At 38.5% G+C, this 22,384-nt stretch overlaps 3 protein-coding genes across 21 annotated transcripts in view; 2 read left to right on the top strand and 1 right to left on the bottom strand.

The window, feature by feature from the left end:
- cacna1da (calcium channel, voltage-dependent, L type, alpha 1D subunit, a) overlaps positions 1-4,883 on the top strand; it is a 72,444-nt gene extending 67,561 nt beyond the window's left edge. For all 15 annotated transcript variants that reach the window (XM_056735052.1, XM_056735051.1, XM_056735055.1 and 12 more), the window contains one exon: positions 892-4,883. In XM_056735052.1, coding sequence (XP_056591030.1) covers positions 892-1,197 — 306 coding nt within the window. In that variant the 3' untranslated portion in view covers positions 1,198-4,883. The remainder of the gene's footprint in view (positions 1-891) is intronic.
- Positions 4,884-4,975: 92 nt separating this feature from the next.
- parapinopsinb (parapinopsin b) lies at positions 4,976-7,326 on the bottom strand. Its single transcript, XM_056735224.1, has 4 exons — positions 6,996-7,326; positions 6,350-6,678; positions 5,364-5,597; positions 4,976-5,212 (listed from the first exon to the last, which is right to left on the bottom strand). Exons 1-4 carry the CDS (start codon positions 7,324-7,326, stop codon positions 5,096-5,098), a joined length of 1,011 nt encoding a protein of 336 aa, XP_056591202.1. The 3' UTR covers positions 4,976-5,095.
- Positions 7,327-11,010: 3,684 nt separating this feature from the next.
- The window catches only part of cacna2d3 (calcium channel, voltage dependent, alpha2/delta subunit 3), a 34,175-nt gene continuing 22,801 nt past the window's right edge, over positions 11,011-22,384 (top strand). For 3 of the 5 annotated variants that reach the window (XM_056735473.1, XM_056735470.1, XM_056735469.1), the window contains exons 1-6: positions 11,011-11,494; positions 12,270-12,351; positions 16,558-16,674; positions 18,223-18,282; positions 20,686-20,848; positions 21,878-22,009. In XM_056735473.1, coding sequence (XP_056591451.1) covers positions 11,376-11,494; positions 12,270-12,351; positions 16,558-16,674; positions 18,223-18,282; positions 20,686-20,848; positions 21,878-22,009 — 673 coding nt within the window. In that variant the 5' untranslated portion in view covers positions 11,011-11,375. Of the gene's footprint in view, positions 11,495-12,269; positions 12,352-15,701; positions 15,957-16,557; positions 16,675-18,222; positions 18,283-20,685; positions 20,849-21,877; positions 22,010-22,384 lie in introns of those variants that run through there. The other 2 variants (XM_056735472.1, XM_056735471.1) reach the window with 1 other exon arrangement.

The raw sequence follows: 22,384 nt of genomic DNA, 5'->3' as shown, positions 1-22,384 counted from the left end.
CATATGCCTATGTATTAGTTCCTCTGATTTAACAAAGCAGATTAAAATTTTATTTTTAAGCAAGATGTAAAATACTTCTTGAGAAAATACTTTTATTATTTACAGATTTACTATCACCAAATCACACAGATTACTGTCTATTTATTAAATATATTTAATTTTATATGAATGATATAAAATTTTAAAGTCCCCGGGAACCAGAAGTTATGACCGTTTTTTCTTCCGTATTACAAATGGCTTTCGTCTTAAGGTCTGACTTTCAGCGTCCGTGTCCGTCTAGCGCACAAACACGTCTGTACAGCTTCCTGTGTATACTCATCACTGATTTAGCATGGATGTCCAAGTTCAACACATGCAGAATACAAATGACTATATGTGCTCTTTGGCCTTTACTTTGCGATTTGATTGGATGAATAAAAACAGCCGTTGCATTTTGAAATGGAACTGGCAGCAAACTAACAAAGTTGAAGGGGAGGAGTTAACGGATGCTCCGCCCAAGCCGTCTTACATACGTCATTTAAGATGGATAGTCATTACAGGAAGGAAGTGCATTTTCAGATTTTAACTCAAGTTTATGAGGGCACACACATTTAAAAAGAGATTGACACAAACTGTTGAGCTATTTTACAATTAGTGCTGCAATATTTAATAAAAAAAATAGGAATTGTCATATTATATTTCAAGGGGACTTTAACAACCTACTTAAAATCCGATGCAAATTAATGCTGACCAGGCCAGATAGGACTCTGTCCTTATTTTAAAACTTTCAGTTTCAGGGCGTAAAGTTTTCGACCGACACTGATAAATATGAACTTTTCTGTAAACTTTTTAGATAATTAATCATTAAGGTTTATTAACAATAATGCTTCTCCTCTTTTCATCCATTAACAGGTCTTGATATCAGAAGGATTGGGTCGCTACGCCAAAGATCCAAAGTTTGTGTCGGCCACGAAGCACGAGATCGCTGACGCGTGCGAGATGACCATTGACGAAATGGAAAGCGCCGCCAGCCATCTCCTGAATGGCGCCATCACGCCAGCCGTCAACGGCGTCAGCGTGTTTCCCATACTGGACCACAAAGACTACGATCTACAGGACGTGTCGGCTAGTTACAGCGACGAGGAACCGGAGCCTGAACCTCGGCCGCGTTACGAGGAGGACCTGGCGGATGAAATGATATGCATTACCACTTTATAGCATTTGCTAACAGATGAGCGCGTTCTTTGAAAACTGATCAAACAAAAATAAAGTATATTTATTGGCTTACTACCTTAAGAAGTGCCTTCACAGCGGAACGGAAAGGCACTGAAAGCACGGACGAGTCGGTCTCGCCCTACAAGGAGCGATGTGAACTGGCGAATCGGACGCGATCGTGGGGACCGCTTGACGATGTTAAACTCTGGAAGCTAATTTTAATTGACTGCTTGTACTGTCACTGCAGGAAATGGACCAATGAGCAGCGAGGCGAGGTACCCGGGGACGGGCTGTTTCCAAGGTGATGACAATCAGAGCGAATATACAGTATGTCATTACCTCAGTCACTTTAAGGGTTTTGCATATCAAGCACGTTGCAAGCTCAATGCAAGCTAAGTATGGCATATCCCTCCTCAAAGGCTTTAGTTTCAACGTACGACCCATACTTTATTTTATTAACGATAAGGCAAACTGCATATTTTAGAGAACAAACGCTTACTACACAACACTGGTTTACAATAAGGATATCATGCTGGTATGTGGTAAACTGGACAAACTTTACAAGACGATTTCAGCATTTGTGTTGAATGCACTAGCAGGCAGGTTATTTTTTAAATTTAGGATAGCCTGTTTGATATTTAATAATATGCTGTAAATGACTTGTAATATAAGGCAAAAGAAGAACTTTGTATAGAGACGTTATATATTTTGTAATTATGTACTGTACAAAAAAAAAGAGATCAGCAATATTAATCCTTATTGATGTTATCGCATTACAAAAAGACGACGTTCTGTGTTATTTTGTTAGGTACTGTACCCGATTAAATCCTCTGCCTTTATTCTTTGCTCATATGCATACTCGTTTGTGAAATCTAGAACAAATAAGCCAATTTTTTATGAGGTTACGTCTGTGACACCCGCACAAAATATGCAAGTCGTTTCTTACGTAGTCCGTTTCATAAGTAGTGTTTCTTTAAAATCTACAGCATGCAGAATGGGTCACAAAAGTCAACCTCCTTTACGAGGCTTTTCGTAGGGCTTAACAGAATAGTGTCTTAATCGTGTCCGTTTGTTTATTAAAGGAGTCTGTCGACGTTTGGTTGCATATTTTGTGCAGGGGAGGCGCGCAGGAAGGTGCGACGGTAAATGCGCATTGACAATGCTGCTTAATTAGTCTGCAATTAAACTGTACGACCCTCGCCAGGAAAATGCTGCCACACGGAGAAGCCTGCTGCCGCTAGCTGATCTATGAATAGCAAACTTATTCCCAGAGTACTGCGGAGGGAAACCCAAGCTAATTTCAGATCGGCAATTAAATTCCACCGACATCACATGGTGTTTCGCACCTTGATGGGGACATATTCAAATCTTCCTTACTTTTTAATAATGGGTATAAGAATAATGATAATAAGAAGGATTATAATAGAAACCATGAGGTGATGGGGACGTTTCAGGTTGTTTAAAGTGTACGTTCCCATCGTGCATCCTTAAAGGGACAGTTCACCCAAAAAAAACAATTTTCCAAAATCTTGTTAGTGTCATGTTCCAAAGAGACTCCAAAATACTTCACATATGGCTCATACAGTATACTTCATGTATATTCCTAGTCTTCTTAAGTCCTACGGTAGCTTTACATTGACAGTTACGTATTTTAATCTTTGGAAGATTCGGGATGTAATGCACAAGTCATATTACATCATACTTAGGCTGTGTTCACACTTGACTTTTTTCGAAGCTTCTAGTGTCTGTTTTTCCATCAGAAAGCGTCATGAGCGCATTTTTATACACCAGCGTCGGCGTCTTTTTTCTGCAGCTCAGAGCGTCTTTTGAGGTTGTAAAAAGTTCAACTATTTGGAAAAAAACGGCATACGCCAAGCTCCTATTTCACAGCTAACCAATGACAAGAGACCTGTCTTTTCCATAACAACATGTGAGGAACGTTTGCGCTCAAGCTCGAAAAACTAAAATGCTGGCTGAAACGCCCGTTGGAGCATAGTTATAAATGTAAGTTTAATTTTCACTTTTAATAATTTATGATTGCATTTCCAGCGAGAAATCACATATTTAAAAACTACAATACTAATAAGTTATTGCAAAATGCACCGACGCTGCCTCCGAAGTATATTTGTAACCAAACGTAGCCAGCTTTTTTTTTACTTAAAAAGAATCTTTGCCAACTTTTTCTTGTCAAGTGTGAACACGGCCTTAAAGACTAAAGCTATACAGAATTCTGTTTTGTAGAACATAGTATGCAGGACGTTTTAGGTCGAACTGTTCCTTTAAGAAGAGCAAGAAACTAGTTAAGCAATACCGATCCAATGTTTCTTGTGTTTTTGACTTATTTTGTTTTATTTCACTGCTTCATTGCAGCTCCGGCTTCTGCAGTTACCTCTTTTAGTGCAGGGGAAACATATCAGCATTTGAAGCGTCCTTTTTGTGAGCATTTTGGCTTTAAGGTGTTATAAAATTGAGGATTTTCCAGAGACCTCGGTACGGGAATAGGCAATTCAATTGACCTTTCTGTCACTTCCAACAGACAAATTAATGCAGAGCATTATGGGTAAAAAGAGCAAAAAAAACGTTTGACTGCAAAGGCCACTGCCCTGGAGCGCGCGGAGTTTCGGTACCGTGAAAATAAAGGGAAGAAATGGGTTTTGCGAGAACTGATGTTTATGAGTGTGATCTCTTGTGTTTTGGAAGAGTACTGTGCTTTTCAGTCCAACCGAATACTGTCGTGAAACTTGTGGGTTCAACCACTGCGTGTGCACATCCGAAAGGGCTTCTGAAATGATCCAAGCGAAAAAAAAACTACATTGTGTTCCGGTCTTCATGTCAGTTATACTGCATCTTGTTAATGGACCAATGCACATTCTTGGCACATTGTACTATTCGTAGCAATTACTGGTAAGGACAATAAAATATGCATTATTTTTAATAAAGGAAAAACTTTTCAAAAAAAAAGCGAAAGATTTAACTCTTACCTCGGGTCAGGGACTCCTGAAAAGAAGAAAATTTGGTTCTTAATTTACCAATGGAATTTTACTCTTAGCACATGTTCGTCTTTGCACAAATTACTGTAATGTGCAATTTGTTTTCCTTGTTTTCTATTTATATTTTGTGTATTAAGGTGGGCAATTTTTGTAATTTTTCTGTGACTGTGCGTACGGTTTAGTGAATATATAATTGTCAGTCGCATTTCACCTTTCAGTGCTGGAACAGATGAGGAGAACAGAGAAATAAAGGTGCACTCCTTTGTTTGGTTAACGTCAGCGTTAGCAAAAAATGGAAAAAAGTATTATACGCATTTACAGAGCCACATATGTTGATTATCACATTTTCATCTAGAGTTGTTGCTACTGCTATTACATAATTTTTATGAATAATGCTGTAAGGAAAATAAGATTATAGTGTATCATTTGTACAAAAGTAATGGAAAGATGTGTGGTGGTGGTGATGTTCTTCTTTTGAAGGTCCTTCTCTTTGCTCTGTTATGGTTTTTATTCCATGAGGAAAAAGAAAAAAGATTTTCTCTTCGTAGCAGATGACTTCTAATATCCCTCTAGGTTTTGTATGGATACATTTCTTTTTTGTAATTTTCCTATTTATTTTGGCCTGGACTTGATTTTAATCCATATTGAAATTTTATTTTCTAATGATTAATACTGAATAAACTTAATGAATAAACAAGAAATAAACGGTGTCTATTTCTGTTCATAAGCAAATAGCCATGCTCGCACACGGATGCTCGACCAAAGTCTGTACACATTTAATCTCATGCATGTTGGTCAAGAAAGATGTCTTTAATAAAAAAAAGTATGATTCACACCAATAGTTTAATTGGTTTTCACGGTGCACTTTGAAGTGTCAAAAAGCGCATTAGAGTTTTTGGCTCAGTACAGAGTCATTCTGGGCTGATTTTGTTGACTGGTGATACAACAGTTTGAAGCTCTGATGCATCGTCTTCTGAAGGCCAGGGATATTTACCACACGTGAGAAATGGTACTGCATACCTCTGAAACTGTGAAAGAAGATTAGAATTTTCATGAAAAGGCTATGATAATCAAATGTATTTATACCACTCTTTTCAATTTTGTTTGAACATTCACCCAAATTTCTCTAGTACTACGTAGCCACATTAAATTCAATGTTGCAGTATCAATTTCAATCACCTGTTTGTTCATGAATATGTAGATCATGGGGTTGTAGACAGTGCTGCTTTTGGCCATGTATATGGGAATAACCTTCACCAGAGCGCTCATCTGGACCTCGGGGTTGAAGACGACGGTTAAAGCCAGACCAGCATAGGGCAGCCAGCTCACCAGAAAGGCCAAAACCATCATCACAACCATCCATGCGACCTTTGACTCCGCTCTCGCAGCCGCCCCTCCGCCCACTTTAGCGACCTGTCAAGAGATCAAATGCTCATTCAGGAGGTCATTGAACATTCTTAAACCTATAATCTAACCAGTTCTAGTATAGTCCTTGTTATATACCAAAAATGTTGGCTGAAGAGCCAGGTGTGCTATGATTGGCCAGTGAACCAGTGCGTATATTGGTCGAAAACTGCAAGCGTGTGACGGAAATATAAAGCCTCTTACCATATTTGGAACATCAGAACATACAACATTACCTTTACGAAAAGGAACTTTAATAAAGCAATTGGTCATTTAAAGGGGACGCATATGCAACAGTGGTTTACAAACAACTGAGAGACCATAATATTAAAAAGATCTGTGTATGTGGTGAGCTAGATGGCTGTCTATTAAATTTAAAGATTATTTTAAATTTAATTTTCCAACCAGGATTAGGTGCTCCTAGACCACATCATTTCCCTCTGATTTTAGGGGTAAGTCATGGTGTGGGTTTAGGTTTTATTTATAAAAAATTTGTCCTAAGGTCAACAAAATATGTTGTCCTGAGGACATCAACCACTTGGTAAAATCAGGTTGAGCGGCAATGGAGACAGTATGGTAAGATATACTGTAATCCAACTACACTAGATGGTGCTAGGTTGTATAAAAGAATACTCCTAGAATTAAGTCTATATCTGTATGATATATGACAGCAAATACAATAAACTCTACAATCTAAAAAATAATATTGTATAACTAAACGTTCAAATTAGATGCAAGTAAATGACAGGACAATGTCTTACTTGTCTCAGAGTGTAAAGCAGCCATGTGTATGAGATCACAATGATGGCAAAAGGCACGGCAAAACAAAGCGAGAAGTAGCAGATGATGTAAGACATGTTTTTCAGGTCTCGGCCCTGCCAGTCAGGTCCGCAAGAAGTTCCCACCCCCTCCAGCTGGTAACTGCCCCAGCCGAGGAGAGGAGGAGTATTCCAGATCAGGGACCACAGCCAGCATAATGCCAACCCTCCTGCGGCGTGCCTGCTCTGGAACGTGATGGTACCCAGAGGCTTGCACACAACAAACAGCCTTTCCACCGCGATCAGGGCCACAGTGCACAGTGCTGTTATACCTGTACAGATACAACAGAGAACACATGACAGAAGACTTTGCATGTCACTCAATAATGATCAGTCAGTATGACACAAAAAAAGTGACGGTCACGAAAGTGATTGTCGTGGTTGCCTGAAGCAGCATCTGCTAAAATGATGCTCTTCAGGTATTTATAGCGTTTTCCATTGGGACTAATAAAGTGAAATACATAATTAAAAATGAGTAACGCCATATTGTGTGTTCTGGAAGCCCAGCGAGATACTCCCAGTGGAGATGATGACATAATACCTTCTAAAATTATTCTGTTGCGTTGGAAGCGACCCAACACATACTCACCAAATAAAGCAACGCAGAACCCCTCCAACACACAGCCAACCCGACCCATGATGTAGGAGCCCATGGCATTGGTCACCACGGATGGTAGACCGCCCGTTAACGTGGTACCAAGGTCGGCCACGGCGAGGTTGACCAAGGCGAAATTCAGCGGCTGCCGCAGCTGTTTGTGCCGGAGGGTCACAGCGATGACCGTTGTGTTCAGAACGACAGATGTGACGGAGGCTAGTGCCATGATGACAGATAAGGTGATGTATCCTGCCCGTGGCAGGGGCATCTTTGTACCGAGGCCGTAGATGGAAGATCCATTCGAGACTTCTGGATAAGAGGCCATCCTTCAAAATCTTCAACAAAGCGTAGTTTTGATTTTTTTGTTTCCCTTTCTGGCTATGGTTGATGTGTCCTGCTAGTGCACCCTCGCATTGTGCAGTATGTCTGCTATCTGCGGTCGACAGACTCAAAAAAGGTTCTTATTCAGATTAGGTGCTGTAAGACGAAAAGTCCTGCAGATCAGGATTTGAGACACAACATGTCTCGCTAGACATGATCTCAGATCTAAGTAACTAGCCCAACCTCTCTTCATAAACTCATCTTTTAGTGGGCTTTCAACATTTGAAGGATCTTCTTTTTAGGGAAATTGATCAAATTTTTTTCTCTTTACGCGTTTTCTTATTCATCATTCACTGTTGAGCAGAACACCCCTGAGTTGATTTACAGTTTCTGTGTTTTTTCAATAACCGAGGGTTTGTTAGTGATGTAGAGTCTGTCTTGTATCTGTAGGGATCTACTGTAAAGTGTTACAATTGTTTAATTTCTTGAAACATTTATCGTTTATAAATGAAATGTTGTCGTTTACTCTTTTCATTTCACTTTCTTTCTGTAGAACAATGCAAGAGGGGAATACATTTGGAAGAATGTTTACAGTAGTCATGTGCTGTCGGTCACAAACATCTTTTGTGTTTCACAAAAGAAAAGTCATTTTGATTTTAAACACGATAGTATTGTCTTTTTTCAGATGAACCTTTTCTTAGTAATTCTGAGCATCACATGTACATTCTGTCAGTAGAAGACATTTGAGTGTTTTTCTTTAATGGTCTCAAAGCCTTACCTAAACAGTATTAGATATTTATAAAATTGCCCCCGTATATAATTGTAGTAGGTGGGTTTTGTTACCAAGTTTGTGTGTTAAGATGGTTCCATTTGTATATCTTAATATAATCATATAATCATATTAATACAATGATAATAAATCATTTAAAAGTATGATAAATATGGATCTTTAATAAACTTTAATTTCGTTATTTTAGGTAATTGAAGAGGTTGTTGGTTTCCAGTGTTCACTCTCTACTGGAGGAAAAGTGTAAAAAACTATGGAAAATATACAGGTCATTTTCTTCCACAACATTAACCATTAATTTAATGGACATTTCCGTTGACCCTAAAACGAAGCACATGGGGTGCAAAGAATTAAAGGTACAGGTGAAAATCATACTAATACAACACATTGTGACCTATTTTTACTTAGTTTATTCTTCATGAAAAATGTGCATCTGTGTATATACAGTATACGGGTTCGGCAGTTACAATAAACCTCTGCAAAGAATAAATAACTGTGAGAAGTGTTCATTTAATTTAATACAGTTAACATCCAATAAAATGTGAAATTAAATGAATATTAACGTCAAATAAATTGTAATATTCCTAGCCACTTGCCAGAACGATGACCAAACACAGAGCAGAAGTTAACTTCGGGCCAGGCGCATGCGTCTGTGATGTGTAACAGGTTTTGTAAGGTATTATTTGATCCGCTGTAAAGTCGAACTTCTCAGCACCTTCAGCGCCAGGTGCCACTTTACCCTGCGCTATATATGACCTGCTAAGAGTTTTACCTTCCATTAAGACAAGACAGAGATTATCGTGTGTTTGGTGACCTGTGTTAAAATAGACATGTGAGAACTCCAGCACGGATTAACCGGCTTTGTTTCAGGAGCTGTTAAAACTATTGCTTTTACCCGAAGGACCCTTAACTTCTTAATCTTGTTGTTGACTGGTATTCTGGTTAAAGACGCAGGCGTGCATCAATTAACAAAGATGTCTATTTATAGATGTACTGTACTGTATAGCTTTACCTCCACGATACATATACTGTAAAACTTAGTTGTTTTGCAGCAGGTTTGTCGGTAATTTACTGTAGATCTTATCTACAATTTGGTTTTAAACATAAACTAACCTAGTTCTTATATTTTCTTTCATGAAATTAGTCTAAATATCTTAGTTAGCTTTTCTTGTTATGTAAATGTATCATAGTTTAAGAGGTTTGAAATATTTTTACTAGTAAACAAGACAAATTTTTGAAGTGTTGCTTTGCTCATGACAATCTCTTCTTGCTCATTTTGAATCTCAAATTGTGTTTTATTTTTGAGTAAAGTAAAGTTTAACTCAAATTGAAACATTACTGAAAGTAATTCAATCTACAGTCGTTTACTGGCAAACCTGCAGCAAAACTACAGCAAAATTTGACAGTGTATGCTACAGCGCCCCCAAAAGAAAAGAAGTCACACTTAAAATAGAATCATATATAGAAGCTCTAGCCTAATTTATTTGCAGATTTTGTATTTTGTTATCAAATACAGCGATGAGCATTGTACTGTACATGTACAGTAGGTGTCCCATTATTTGGGGGTGACTGGTTTCCTAAATTATTTTGTTGATATTGTGCTGTGTAACAACTTGAAATACAAATTGTAGAACACAAGGTTTTACGAGACAAACAGGACAGAGGAATCGTTCAGAAATCTCAATGTGAGAAGGCTGTTCTATCACACCAAATTCTTAGGAAGCATTTTGACTTATTAAACTTGAGAAGCTTATAAATGTCATTTATAGGGGTGCATGTTTTAAGTAGCTCTGCAGCGGTACCGTACAGAGAGCGCTGTTTATCATCTTCGGTAGCTGCTGTTTCCAGCTGCGTCTGTGTGATGTATGAAGCGTTTCCAGCCAATCATGACTGCACAGACGCAGGCAGCTTTAAGACAGATCCATCAGACCCCTTACCACACACAGATGCACCTCATCATTTATGTGCTTATGGAGTAATTAGAGGAGCATAGAGAGAGAACGAGGGAGTGCTGATTAACTCCTGGATGCTATTGTTAAGCTTAAGGGTTTAGGAGGTCAACGCTACACAAGCGACTGGCCATAAGTCCTCCTGAACATGCTTTCTTCTCTTTTATGACCTCTTGAAGAACAGTCGCTTCATCTGGTTGACTTGAAGGTCCCATCGATAAACACAAATATGCAGAATCATGTTTGGTTGACAGATATGAACAGAAACAGGGACAGGACTCGTCTCAAAGTCTGGCTTTGTGATGATATGCATCACACTTTAAATGCTACTAGGATTATTTGCTGTGGAAATAGGATGAATGAAGAAGATATATATTTCGAAATGACATTGTCATAACATCTCAAGTAAATGTTGTAATAAATCAAATAATTCCCAATTAACGGGTGTTATGCCAAATGGATTTACATAAATATGTAATATCACGATCTATTTAAATGGGCTTTTCATAAAGCTATCAGTAAACCAACCCAATAACCATGATGGCCTGTAAGGTATAACTTTAAATAACTGCTGAAATCTTTGCACTATTATCATATGGTTTCTAATCAATCACGGTTATTGACAATACCGGTATATTGACACCCCTGCGTTTAACAGTGATCAAATTATTGAGTAGCTTATATCAGTCACTTATTTCTGTAGTATTGCTATATAACATTTGCAGTAAACTGTGACTTCGAAGTCGAGCATCGTCGTTTAGAAAAGTATCAAGTCAAATATAAAATCATACCACGATTATTGCTCGAAACAACGCCGAAGCAAACGGAGGAAGGCGCGCGGCCGCGTATAAAGTTTCGCATTCAGCTTGTCTCGTGCGCGCGCTCGCATCAGACACGAGGGAAAACGCACAGAGTCTCCATCCCAGATTCACTCACGAGCCTCACTGTCTCCTTTACTTTCTACTCACTGTCTCACTATTAGTGCAAGAAATACATTTGACCATAAAATCCCTCATCACCTCCGAGAGAAGGGCGCGTGCAGTGTAGAGGCATTTAGGCATCTGCGCTGTTTACCCTCAAAGCACGGCTGAAAGATCGATGTTGAGGAGCACGAGGTCGTGGGGTGTGTGACAGCTGGGCGGAGAGACTGAAACTCCGGAGGCAGCACGCGCACTGGGGTAGAGGAGGGCAGATGTTCGGGTAAATCGGTGCTCAGTGCTGCGTTTTCACCGAAGGGAGAGACTGAGCGAGAGAGAGAGAGAGAGAGAGAGAGAAAGCCGGCGGTTCCGTTGCGGCGTGAGAAATTTTGACGAGAGGATGCAGCGGAACCGGAGCATGCACGCGCGCTACGCGAGCTGCCTCCTACTGTGGCTGACGAGCGCGTGCTGGACAGCGGCGGAGACGCGGGGGTCCCAATCGGAGATCCCCTTATCAGTGTGAGTAGAACATGATGCAAAACACATGCAAATTCATTGAAAAAAGCCCCTAGGAATTTCATTTAATCCTTTTGTCTATACAAAGAAAGAGAGGGATGGGGTTCAAAGTATCCTTAATGAAGGCTTTAGTGACATTTTAAGGGTCTGGTGGTTTTGGAATGTTGGGTCTTTTACTGTACAGTGCACATTTTGTGACATGCAAACTATAAAAAAGCCTTAATGAATGCATTAAATCAGCATGTTTTATGTATATTTAGAGAGGGAGAGAGAAAGAGGAATTAAAACTATTTTTGATAGCCTCATTTTAATATAATGGGTCTGTGCGTAGTAGTGCAAATACGAGCGCAAACATGAAAATGTATGCTCGTTTATTTATAGCCTCAGAATGTGTATTCACATACAAATATTCCTTCTATATTTATATCTATATATTAAAGGAGACCATTTGAAACTCATTCACGAAGATTTTTGTTTGTGGAATTTGAAAGGTCTCCGCTTCAACTAAAGTGCAGAAATAAAAGGTTTGTTTGTGTTGAAGCGTTTCATTTAGGAGTAAGTTCATACTCGTAAGGATCACGTGAAGAATGCGAATTTAACTCAGTGTCCCATATGTTCCTCTGTGTTCATTCATAGAAGATGCAATAATCATGTATTATTGGCTTTTGTCAACTTCAGCTTTTGTATGTTTATGTTACATTACAATACATTTATTGCTCATACCTTGTCAGCATAATGAGTTGTGATTTCTGTGATTGATGGATCTCTCCCCCAACAGGGTTAAACTCTGGGCTTCAGCGTTTGGTGGTGAAATAAAATCAATAGCATCAAAATACTCTGGATCACAGCTCTTGCAAAAGGTATTTCTCTCTCTCTCTCTCTCTCTCTCTCTCTCTCTCTCTCTCTCTCTCACACACACACACACACACACACATCTCTGCGTGGCTCAGATGGTTTGCTGTACAACATTCAGGTGCATGATGATCACAGACTGCCTGCTGTGAGAGTGAATGAGGGGTGTGTTTTTGGATAAGGCTCATTACGCACAGTTTCTCTCCCCCCGATCTGTATTTTTCACCTTTTCACATCTAAACACTTGTATATAACCAGATGGAAGAGGCAAACAGAATAACTGAACACGGGTTGGTGTAAATATGTAATACTTCGTAAGGTGCAGTAGTACACGTTGGCCACACGGTGGCAGTTGATATCAAGAACTGAATGCCTCAAACCTTTTCTGTCTTTTTTGTAGAAGCTTTGTCATTTTTTATGTTTTTGTGGTTGCTTATAGGCATCAAATGCACTTTTTTTAACGAATAAATGAATTGTGATGTGCTTTTAAGATAACAGAAAAAACACAATAGAAACATATAAAATGTTTTTTTTAAAACGAATAAATGAATTGTGATGTGCTTTTAAGATAACAGAAAAAACACAATAGAAACCGCCTATCCGCTAACCTGCGTTATTTGTTTATTAGATATAATATTTTAACCATATTTATGGAATAAAACGTGCTATTTAGATTTTTATGCACACTGTGGTGTCTTCTCATTTTCGAACTTTTCATTTATTTTTTCAATATTTTTAACATGTTAATCATTGACAACGGATCACACAATAACAGAGAGGGAGAGAGATAATCCAGGCACACAAATATTAATAATGTAATATTAAAGTTCATATCTATTGATTGCTTGTGGGACATGACGGCCGATGTTGCAGATAAATATCTCTTCTGGTTCTTTGTTAATAAACAGTATAGCGTGTTGTAGCTACAGTACGTCTGCTGTTTGAATGCATGCAAAGGCATTACACACAGAACACACTTCATTTCCTCTCTCTTTCCATTGAAGGCAAAACAGTGATGAATGTTTTGAGATAAACCTCTCTCTCTCTCTCTCTCTCTCTCTCTCAGTCTGAAGTATTAATAAGTCTCTCACTGTTGGTGTGAGATAAGAGCAGAGCTCTCACCATCAGTGCACATATTATCGTTGTAATTACCTTCTCACAGAATGTGTTTACGTGACTCTTTAACTGAACTGGGTTTATAATATAGAGGAAATGAATGAAACGGTTGAGAATATGTTCTTTGAGCATTACAGCTGAGACCTAAGCAGTTTCCTTGTATGAGATTTCAAGGTGCTCAAGGGATACTTCACCCAAAAAAATTCTGTCATCATTTCTTCACCTTCGAGTTGTTCCAAATCTGTATACATTTCTTTCTTCTGATGAACACAGAGAAAGATATTTGGAAGAATGCTTATAACCGTAGTAGGAAAAATTACTTGATCTTTTTTTCTGGTGCACTTTTGAGCTATTTTGTTTTTTTCCTACTATGGGAGTCAATGGGGGGCAAAATCTGTCTGTTTTTTTTTCTCAGGTAATATATTTCAGTGTTCATCAGAACAAATAAATGTAAACAGATTTGGAACAACTTGAACGTCAGTAAATGATGACATCATTTTCATTTTTGGTTATAGTATCACTTTAAGATTAAAGTCTTTTTTTCGTAGGAAAGTGGCAGCAGTAATGTTTACTGTGTTAAAATATGTGTCATTCGACTAAAAAAGAAATTTGAGGTTAGACAGGAATGCGTGCAGCCATCTACCACCAAGAACAATGTATTTGTATTGTGGATTTATGGTGTTTTTCACCAAAAATTCTTGTGTTTTAGGAAAAAGGACATAAGAGTGCGTTTTTAATTCAAGGTTAAGCGTTTAAGGCCCGGATTCACAGACAAGGCTTAAATTGAATATGTGAACTGTTTAAACTATAACTTGCTCAGAAATATAGTGTTGTAGTGACAGTGTTGTCTTGACATCCACACCAGTAATCTATTCTTCTAAGGCATTTTTATAAAAAAGACATAAATATCTTAGCTTAAGCCAGGACTATGCTTTAGCCTGGTGTGAAACCGGGCCTAAAACATTTCACGCTCAAACCTCATTGTCAATAATAAACTTATTTTATCTCGCAACATATCACCCAACTGATTACACTCAGACGCTTCTTCATGTCCATCATAATATGTCCAATACCTGTTGTGTTCTCTTCATTGCCGTTTCTGCGTATGTTTGCACTATTTCCCATCATCCTGCTCAGTGGGTGTGACCGATGGGTGGGCTACGAGGCCAATAAAGTGTCTTTCAGATGAGCCGGCAGCAGAACATCAGGGATGAGGCACCAGGCCGCTTCATTAAGACGATCATTAAGCTTGTTATGCAAAATGACCTGATTTTTACACAAAGAGAAAAAAGCAACCGAACGTCACCCTTTGTTGCTTCCAATAGCCTCTCTTTTCTGAAATGTCCACATCAACAAAATAACAGATTGTACAACTGCAATGCCATTAAGCATCTTTAAAGTGAATCGTTTTGCTGCATCTTGCGAATATGAAATCCCAAAGCGCCTCGTAAGGGTTTACACGAGAAGGCTGCGTTTGGTAAAAGCAGGAGCTAGCAGGAGTCTGGTTCACTCCTCGGGAGTATTTTGTTTGTACGCTTTGGATGATGGTTGATGAATGCGGCATTAACGGCTGTGATTATGGCTTTTCGGGTCTGGGGAGGCTGCCGGGTAAGAGGTGGGGAGACAGGACAGGCGTGAAATGAACTGTTCTGCCTCGATAACTCTCCATATAGTCTCTCTCTTAAAGGGGTAATTTGCTGTGTGGTGCTGTGATCTGTGTGTGTTTTGGGGTCTGACATGTGTGAGGGTGTGTTTCCATTAAATTCTGTGTTCGAGGCATGCATGCATATCTGTTTTGCTTCCTAGAAACACGATTTTATCTGCATGTTTTTTAATTGTTTGTGTGCATTTCATTTTCATGAATGTTGCATAAAATAAGCTTTTTTGTGTGTGTTGAAAGGACTGCAGGGGTTGATACCTGTGAGTTTGTGTGAACAGTCTCATATCACAATGGCCAGTGCGTGTTGTTGCTTCAGGTGCATCTCAAACTGCAGACTCAGCGTTGTCTAAAGTGTACTTCATTATCCTGACGCACCCAGCCTTGACAACTTATTATCTCCCTCCTGAATTCTGACTCCATTTCAATTACCCTCCAACAATGCATGGCCCTTTCAAGAAGCCACGCCCCCTCCCCCCTCACCGGCCCACCCACAAAGCTTTCCCCCCACCAATAATAGACATTGCAGCAGCATTTCACCAATTACAGGGACAAGCCTGGACTCATTATCAAGAGAGGATTTGTCCTGTCAGCCAATCAGAGGAGTCTGTCAGAGAGGACCACATGACCGCAGGCTTATCTGGAGACTTGTGGCACCCACTCGACAGCTGTATTAACGCAGAGACAATGCAAACCGCAGACCGTGGAGATTTGTGGAGATCTTTTCTCTCCACATTGTCCGTCTCCGCTGCCACACACGACTGCTTCTTTCAGATTTGCATAAATGTTTGGCACTCCTGTTCACTGTTTACTGATCTCAGACGAATGATGCTGTCATGGGTATTGATCTTGTCTGTTTGCAGTGTATCACATTAGCCGTAAGACAAAAAGAAAAGATCATTATGAGTTAACTACCTTTATCTCGTGAGCCCTTTGGAGATCATCAACATTTTTTAAAATGTGTTGTGTTGTTTTTATTTGTTACATCGTGGAAATGTTAAAATGTTTGAAGAGACTGTTCTTTGAATTTCTTTAAATATTGATATGCAAAAGCATTTGATAAAAATAGTAACAAAATAATGCCATTGATCTTATTCCAAAACGGGCAAACTGTACGGCGTTTTCATTCACTTTCAGAATAAACACATCGCGTAATTGCCTACATTTAACAACCCTTAACGTTGAAAGTAGTATTTTCTTTTAAACTTTGTTTTATTACAAATGTACAAGGTGATTCTTTGTTTTTAATGAGCAGAATCCATTGACTTTGTATTTACTTGTTGTTGCGTTAATCCACGATTCTTTAGTCACTGCTTACCTTTCAGTTTTTATAGAATTGTGTGCCTTTATTTTTTCAAAGGTGTATTATATTTATTTGTGTTAATCCAGCCTTGAAAACACACTCACGATTTTACTGTAACTGTACTTGGTTTCTCTTTAGAAATATAAGGAGCACGAGAAGTCGGTGCGTATAGAGGAGATCGACGGCGCAAAACTGGTGAAAAATTTGGCTCAAAATATGGAAGAAATGTTTCGGAAGAAAGCAGAGGCCACACGAGTAAGTCTTCACTTATTTACAGGCACTTTTTAATTTGGAAAAACAATGTATACGCAAACACAACAATACGCATTCCGCATGGATCTAATATTAATAAACTAATAACGTGCAATTGCAAAATAATAATACCGGACCACAAATAGGCCGAAAATATGCACATACTACATGCAAAAAATAGTGCTTTCCTAAAAACAGTTTAATCCCGAATTTCATGTATTGTCTTTGATGCAACCGCAACGTTATTTGTTACTGATGTATAAAACGCAACTCGATTAAAGCTTCTTGCTTCAATATAAAAGACCATATAGATTTTCCCGTTACAACATGCCGTGTCGTTATTCTTCAGAGAGAGAGAGAGAGGGACAGTAATTGTCCGTGTGTGGAGTGTGTTGGTGAGATAGTGTTATCTAACTGCTGCAGATACATACTGCCATTCTCCCTTTAAGTTTATGATGCAACCGAGTCGGTTTAAAATGAAAGGTAAAACCCATGAATTACACCTCATGCATGTGTAGTTTACTACACACTGATTTTTTAATGCACGTATATTGTGTAAAATAAACGTTTATCGGATTTGAAGGAGTGATGCCATTTTGACCAGATAGGCCTACATCATAGTATATTGCAATATTTTATTTCATTTAATTGTCAAATATTCTGTGAACGCAGAGCATCATTTTAGACGTCTCGGTTTTTATTTTGAATTTAGATTTTAGTTTAACACAAACTTTCTGCTGCAAAGTATTTAAAGTATGCAAAACCATTAAATCTGTTCTGATTTTTTTTAAGTTGACAATATACAATTAAATCGAATAATTCATTTTAATAGCGAACATTTTATTGTTGAAATGCGCAAAAGGTTTTTTAACACATTCGATTTTCGATCAAAGAAAAAGGTTGTTTTTATATTTTATTTCTATATATAAGCTTTTGTCTCAAATATAGAACGTAATTTTAAAATGTTCACCGACTAAATATATTTATATAAATATATCACTGGAGGGTGTTTGTGAAGTTGGCACAAAGCCTTGTTGTTGTTGTTTACAGCATGTTGCTATAATTTCCTCGAAATACGACACATATTAATTATTTTTCCTAAAGCGTTTTTCGGAATGGAAGCAATTATACCGCCGTGTAGCCAAGAATGCAAGCCAGCACTTTTCAATGACGACAAGAAAATGTCCTTTCACGTGTCAGGCGCAAGGGGACAAGGCACCAGTGACATAATATAACCTGTTTGCAAGTCTCATCGTCTAAAATAATAAAATAAAGCGCTAGAATACGTCTCCCCTAAAATATATACATTATATAAACATTTAGCTTTATAACAGTGTGGGCTATAATATTAACATATACAGTCCATGCACATTTTAATAAGTTTGTATGCACATACAAAAAAATGCATGAAATTGAATGTTTTACATTTAGCTCATATCACGCTCAAACCTGAGGCTCCACGCCATAGCCCATCAGGATGTGTGTATACTGTATGTGTATGTTGAGGATAATTTCTTCTGAGTTTTTTACTGTCATGTCAATCATGTTTAGAGGCTTGTTGAAGCAGCAGAGGAGGCTCATTTACAGCATGAGGAGAACCCAGACCTACAGGTAAGAGAGTGTGTATACTGTCTGTATATACAGTGTTACAGAATGAAGAAAGATTTCAGGACCATGGACAGATCTCTCTTCAGAAACCACAGAAGAGCACTAACCTGTCTAATGCTCTGATACTATTACATGTCAAAATATAGACACAAAAATGATAGTGGGATACTTTGAATTTAATAATAGAGTGAAACATTTTATTTGATAGAATAGAAAATAATAGAAAATAATAAAATAGAATAGAATAGAATAGAATAGAATAGAACAGAAAAGAAAAAAAAAGAATAGAATAGAATAGAATAGAGTTTTAAAGGACTCATTGATATAAGCTTTGTGCAGATATTCTGTACGTGTCCTCCAGCATGGTTCTTGAATTGAATTATATTTAAATATATATTTATGTGTTGAAAAGCCCCCTCCCCTCCGGACTCCGCACTCCGACTAAGATAAATGACTCTACGTTGGCCATTGGCGCTATTCAGGGACAAATGGAAAATTCACTGAAGCAAAATACGTTAAAAATAATGGTATCCCCCTCAATAATGAATTCATGCAATGATTCTCATATTTACTGGAATGCTTTTACAACGATTCATAAAACACCATAATTAATTATAGCGAGAGTCCGTTTGCAGCCTCGGTGTTGCTTCATGTGAAGTTTTCACATAACAAGAAAACACTGGCAATCTTTGAATGTCAAAATGTGACCATGTGAGTCAACGGTACATTAAACACAAGGATGCTTTTTTATATGCTTATTTCAGAGTTTGATTACAGTTACATTTAAAGTTGGTTGTAAAACTGGATTACAATTGTAAGACTATAATTTCTTTATGTACTTATATTTGACTTTTTACTGCGGGCAGTGTGTAATTGATCAAGATAATGTTTTGTCAACTTTTCACAGCGAAGAAGAAATTTACAAAAATGAAGCAATACATTGGCAATAAAGAAGGAACCGGATTTGACATTGACTGGGTTTTAAAAAAAAACCTCATCACTTTTCACATAATGCTCCAGCAGAGAGTGAATGTTATAAAAGTCTCAATGAAACATTCTGACCGTGTCTTAGAACGCAGGGGTCCGCCGCACATGCTGTTGTTTGTTGATAACCCTCAAACGCTTGTCGCAGTGCTGTCAGAAATGCTGAGTGTGGAGCGTTTCTCCATCGGCCCTCCACTTCACAAACCCCACCCCACCCCCAGGGGTGTATCACCAGAGCGTCCAGCCGTGGTATGAGCTGTCATTGCTGGGCTTTGTAGTGATGCCCCCCCTCCCCATTTTCCCAATAGGAGAGTTTCCCCTAGCAGTCCAGTGCACGCACACACTGTTTAATGGTAAACACAAAGGTGTTACTATACATTCACTTTACAGATCGCCTGATTTCAGAGAATGACCTCTGGTCCAGGACAGTGAGTGGCCATTTAATCACACGGCGCCTCTGGACATACACCACATGTTTTTTTTTACAAGTTCTCCTTATAGTTTAAACTTAGAGGTTGGTGCCAGCACACGGTGTATGAGCTATAAAATGTTGGTGCGTGCTGTATATCTTTGGACTAACATTTTTAAAAGCTCTGATGGTTTAATCCAGCTTTTATATGTACTGTAGATATCAAGATTTTTATCAACATCATGATTTTATGTATTTATTAATAACATTTATTTTGAACGTATAAATCTTTAATCCTGGACTTTTGTATAAACAATTTGTTTTTACGACATTACAATTCTATGGATTCATTTGTTTGCTATTTTTAGAACAAACAAAGTCACATTTTAATGGATCGTCATCAAACAATATCAAACCTATTATGTGTATAGTTTGCATTATACATCTCTTATGTATCTGTATGCAAATGGATCATTCTATAAATGCATGGACGTCTCATGTCCATTGGATGTAATTTTAATATGAATGAATGAAAAAACGTTTAATTCGAACTTGTAAAAAAATACAATTTAACCTAATAAATTAATCAATAACAAAGCAAAATAATCTCAATTTATACATATCCGTTAAAATGACTAGGATGAAGCAACTATTTGCTTGTAGAATACTATACATACTATGTTAAACATAGTCATCAATATAAATCAAGAGTACGTCATCAGTACTATGTAAAAAACATGTTTTTTCCCAAAACAGACGGTTATATGATGAAAAAGTTATATGTTTCGTTCAAAAAGAGGGTCGCATAATTTGCATATCGTGTTGTCATAGAAGTGTGTAAATAGGAGGTATGTCCTCTTTAATATGCCAGATGCATCCACATTTGTAGAATGACCCAAATATCGATTAAATATTATACTATTTTATCCTAAGACTGTTCAAGAACAGATCTCAACAATGTCTCCAACTCTGATTTGTTGAGATACCAAAGTCTTGTACTTTCTTCCGTACAGTACGAGTATTTCAACGCCGTGCTGATAAACGAGGTGGATGAAGATGGGAACAGCGTGGAGCTCGGAGGAGAGTTTATCCTGGAGCCTGATGATCACTTTAATAACCTGTCGGTCAACCTCAGCCTCAGCGTGGTGCAGGTGCCGACCAACATGTACAATAAAGGTGATGCATCCTGATACCTGGGCAAACAGAATATGTGGTGTTATTCTCCCCGGTTGTGTAGTGAACGATCCGAAAGGATTGTCATTCATCTCAATGGCGGTGATTTGGAAACACACCAACTGCATAGGTGCCATCTTTGCACCTGGGCACTCGGGTGGGCACAGAAATCACCCATGTGTGCCATGTGACAATGACGTCCTGATGTGTTAACCAAAAGAGGAGGGGTCTGGTTACTATTTTTCTAGCTATTCTTGCTATTTATTTAGTGTTCATGATGCTTAAAGAACACACATACTGATCAAAAATGTATATGGTGCATTGTCGCTTTGGATAAAAGTGGGCATTGTTAACAATGTCTAATCACTGCTTACAAAAAATATAGACATACTGTTAAATGTTGTCTTCATTGCATCTGTTTCTATGTTTTTTTGTCATTTGTGTGGTTTAACCGAGAGAGAGAGAGAGAGAGAGAGAGTACGAAAACACAACCGGGGAAAAAATTGTACTGGAAAGTGACTTGCGTTGTCGAATGAAAGGTAGAGAAAGTACAGTATGCGTGTTACAGATCAGTGATAATAGTCAAGCACTTCAAGTCTTTCTGAAGTTACTGATCCGAGAACAGACTCCTCAGTGTCAGTGCACTCCTGTGGGTCAATAAGTACCTGGGGACGCCGCAGCGAACAAAGCCAAGGGCTCAATGTCCCAACGACAAGCACGATGAGAAGAGAGTAATCACTCTTAAAGTGGCTGTGCCTCTGTGATATAGAAAACCTCATGAAGGCTAGATGCACCTCGTCCCTTTGTGCGAGCCATAATGGCCTTTCAATGGCATCGCTTTGTGAGAGAAGGACAAAGGCGAGAGGTTTTTTATGGAGTCGGGACTCTGAGCAGAAGGAGGGGGCCAGGACGGGTGGATTTAAGTGCGTCGCTTTGAGCTTGCATGCAAGGAATAGAGGGCTAAATGTTACAAAGATTCAGCAGTGATTGGAAATGATCAAAAACATTTATCTCTCCTTTTTGTCTTTCTAGACCCCGACATTGTTAATGGAGTCTACTGGTCGGAAGCTCTGAACAAAGTTTTCGTAGATAACTTTAAAAGAGACCCGTCGCTCATTTGGCAGTACTTCGGAAGCGCCAAAGGATTCTTCAGACAATACCCAGGTGCGTAATGTACACCGCGTCAGGCCAGAAACGGATGGGGATCAAACCGTGTGATTTTGCTAATGTTTTAATTTTACACACCACCAGAGTGAACATAAAGGAAATACGTGCCATTAATCAAAGCCTCGGCTGGAGCTCCAAAACGATAGCGCATTCACATTGTGTAGCATTATGCTGAATTAACATATATCAGCTGTTTGTGTTTGACAGAGGGCAGAGAGCTCGACTGCAAGGATGGGCAGAAATGTGATTTGTAAGAGTCTGAGAAGGATAAAACATTAAAAGGCTTTCATGACTTGGTGTAGATTCAGCTCGGTAACAACCGTTTGTGCCTCTATTATATACCATTTGAAATTACTATGGGATCCTCAGGAT

The sequence above is a fragment of the Triplophysa dalaica genome, chromosome 21, assembly GCF_015846415.1.
Source record: "Triplophysa dalaica isolate WHDGS20190420 chromosome 21, ASM1584641v1, whole genome shotgun sequence".
Classification (NCBI taxonomy): domain Eukaryota; kingdom Metazoa; phylum Chordata; class Actinopteri; order Cypriniformes; family Nemacheilidae; genus Triplophysa; species Triplophysa dalaica.
The sequence above is the reverse complement of the archived record's forward strand: the minus strand, read 5'-3'. Positions and strand labels throughout refer to the sequence as shown.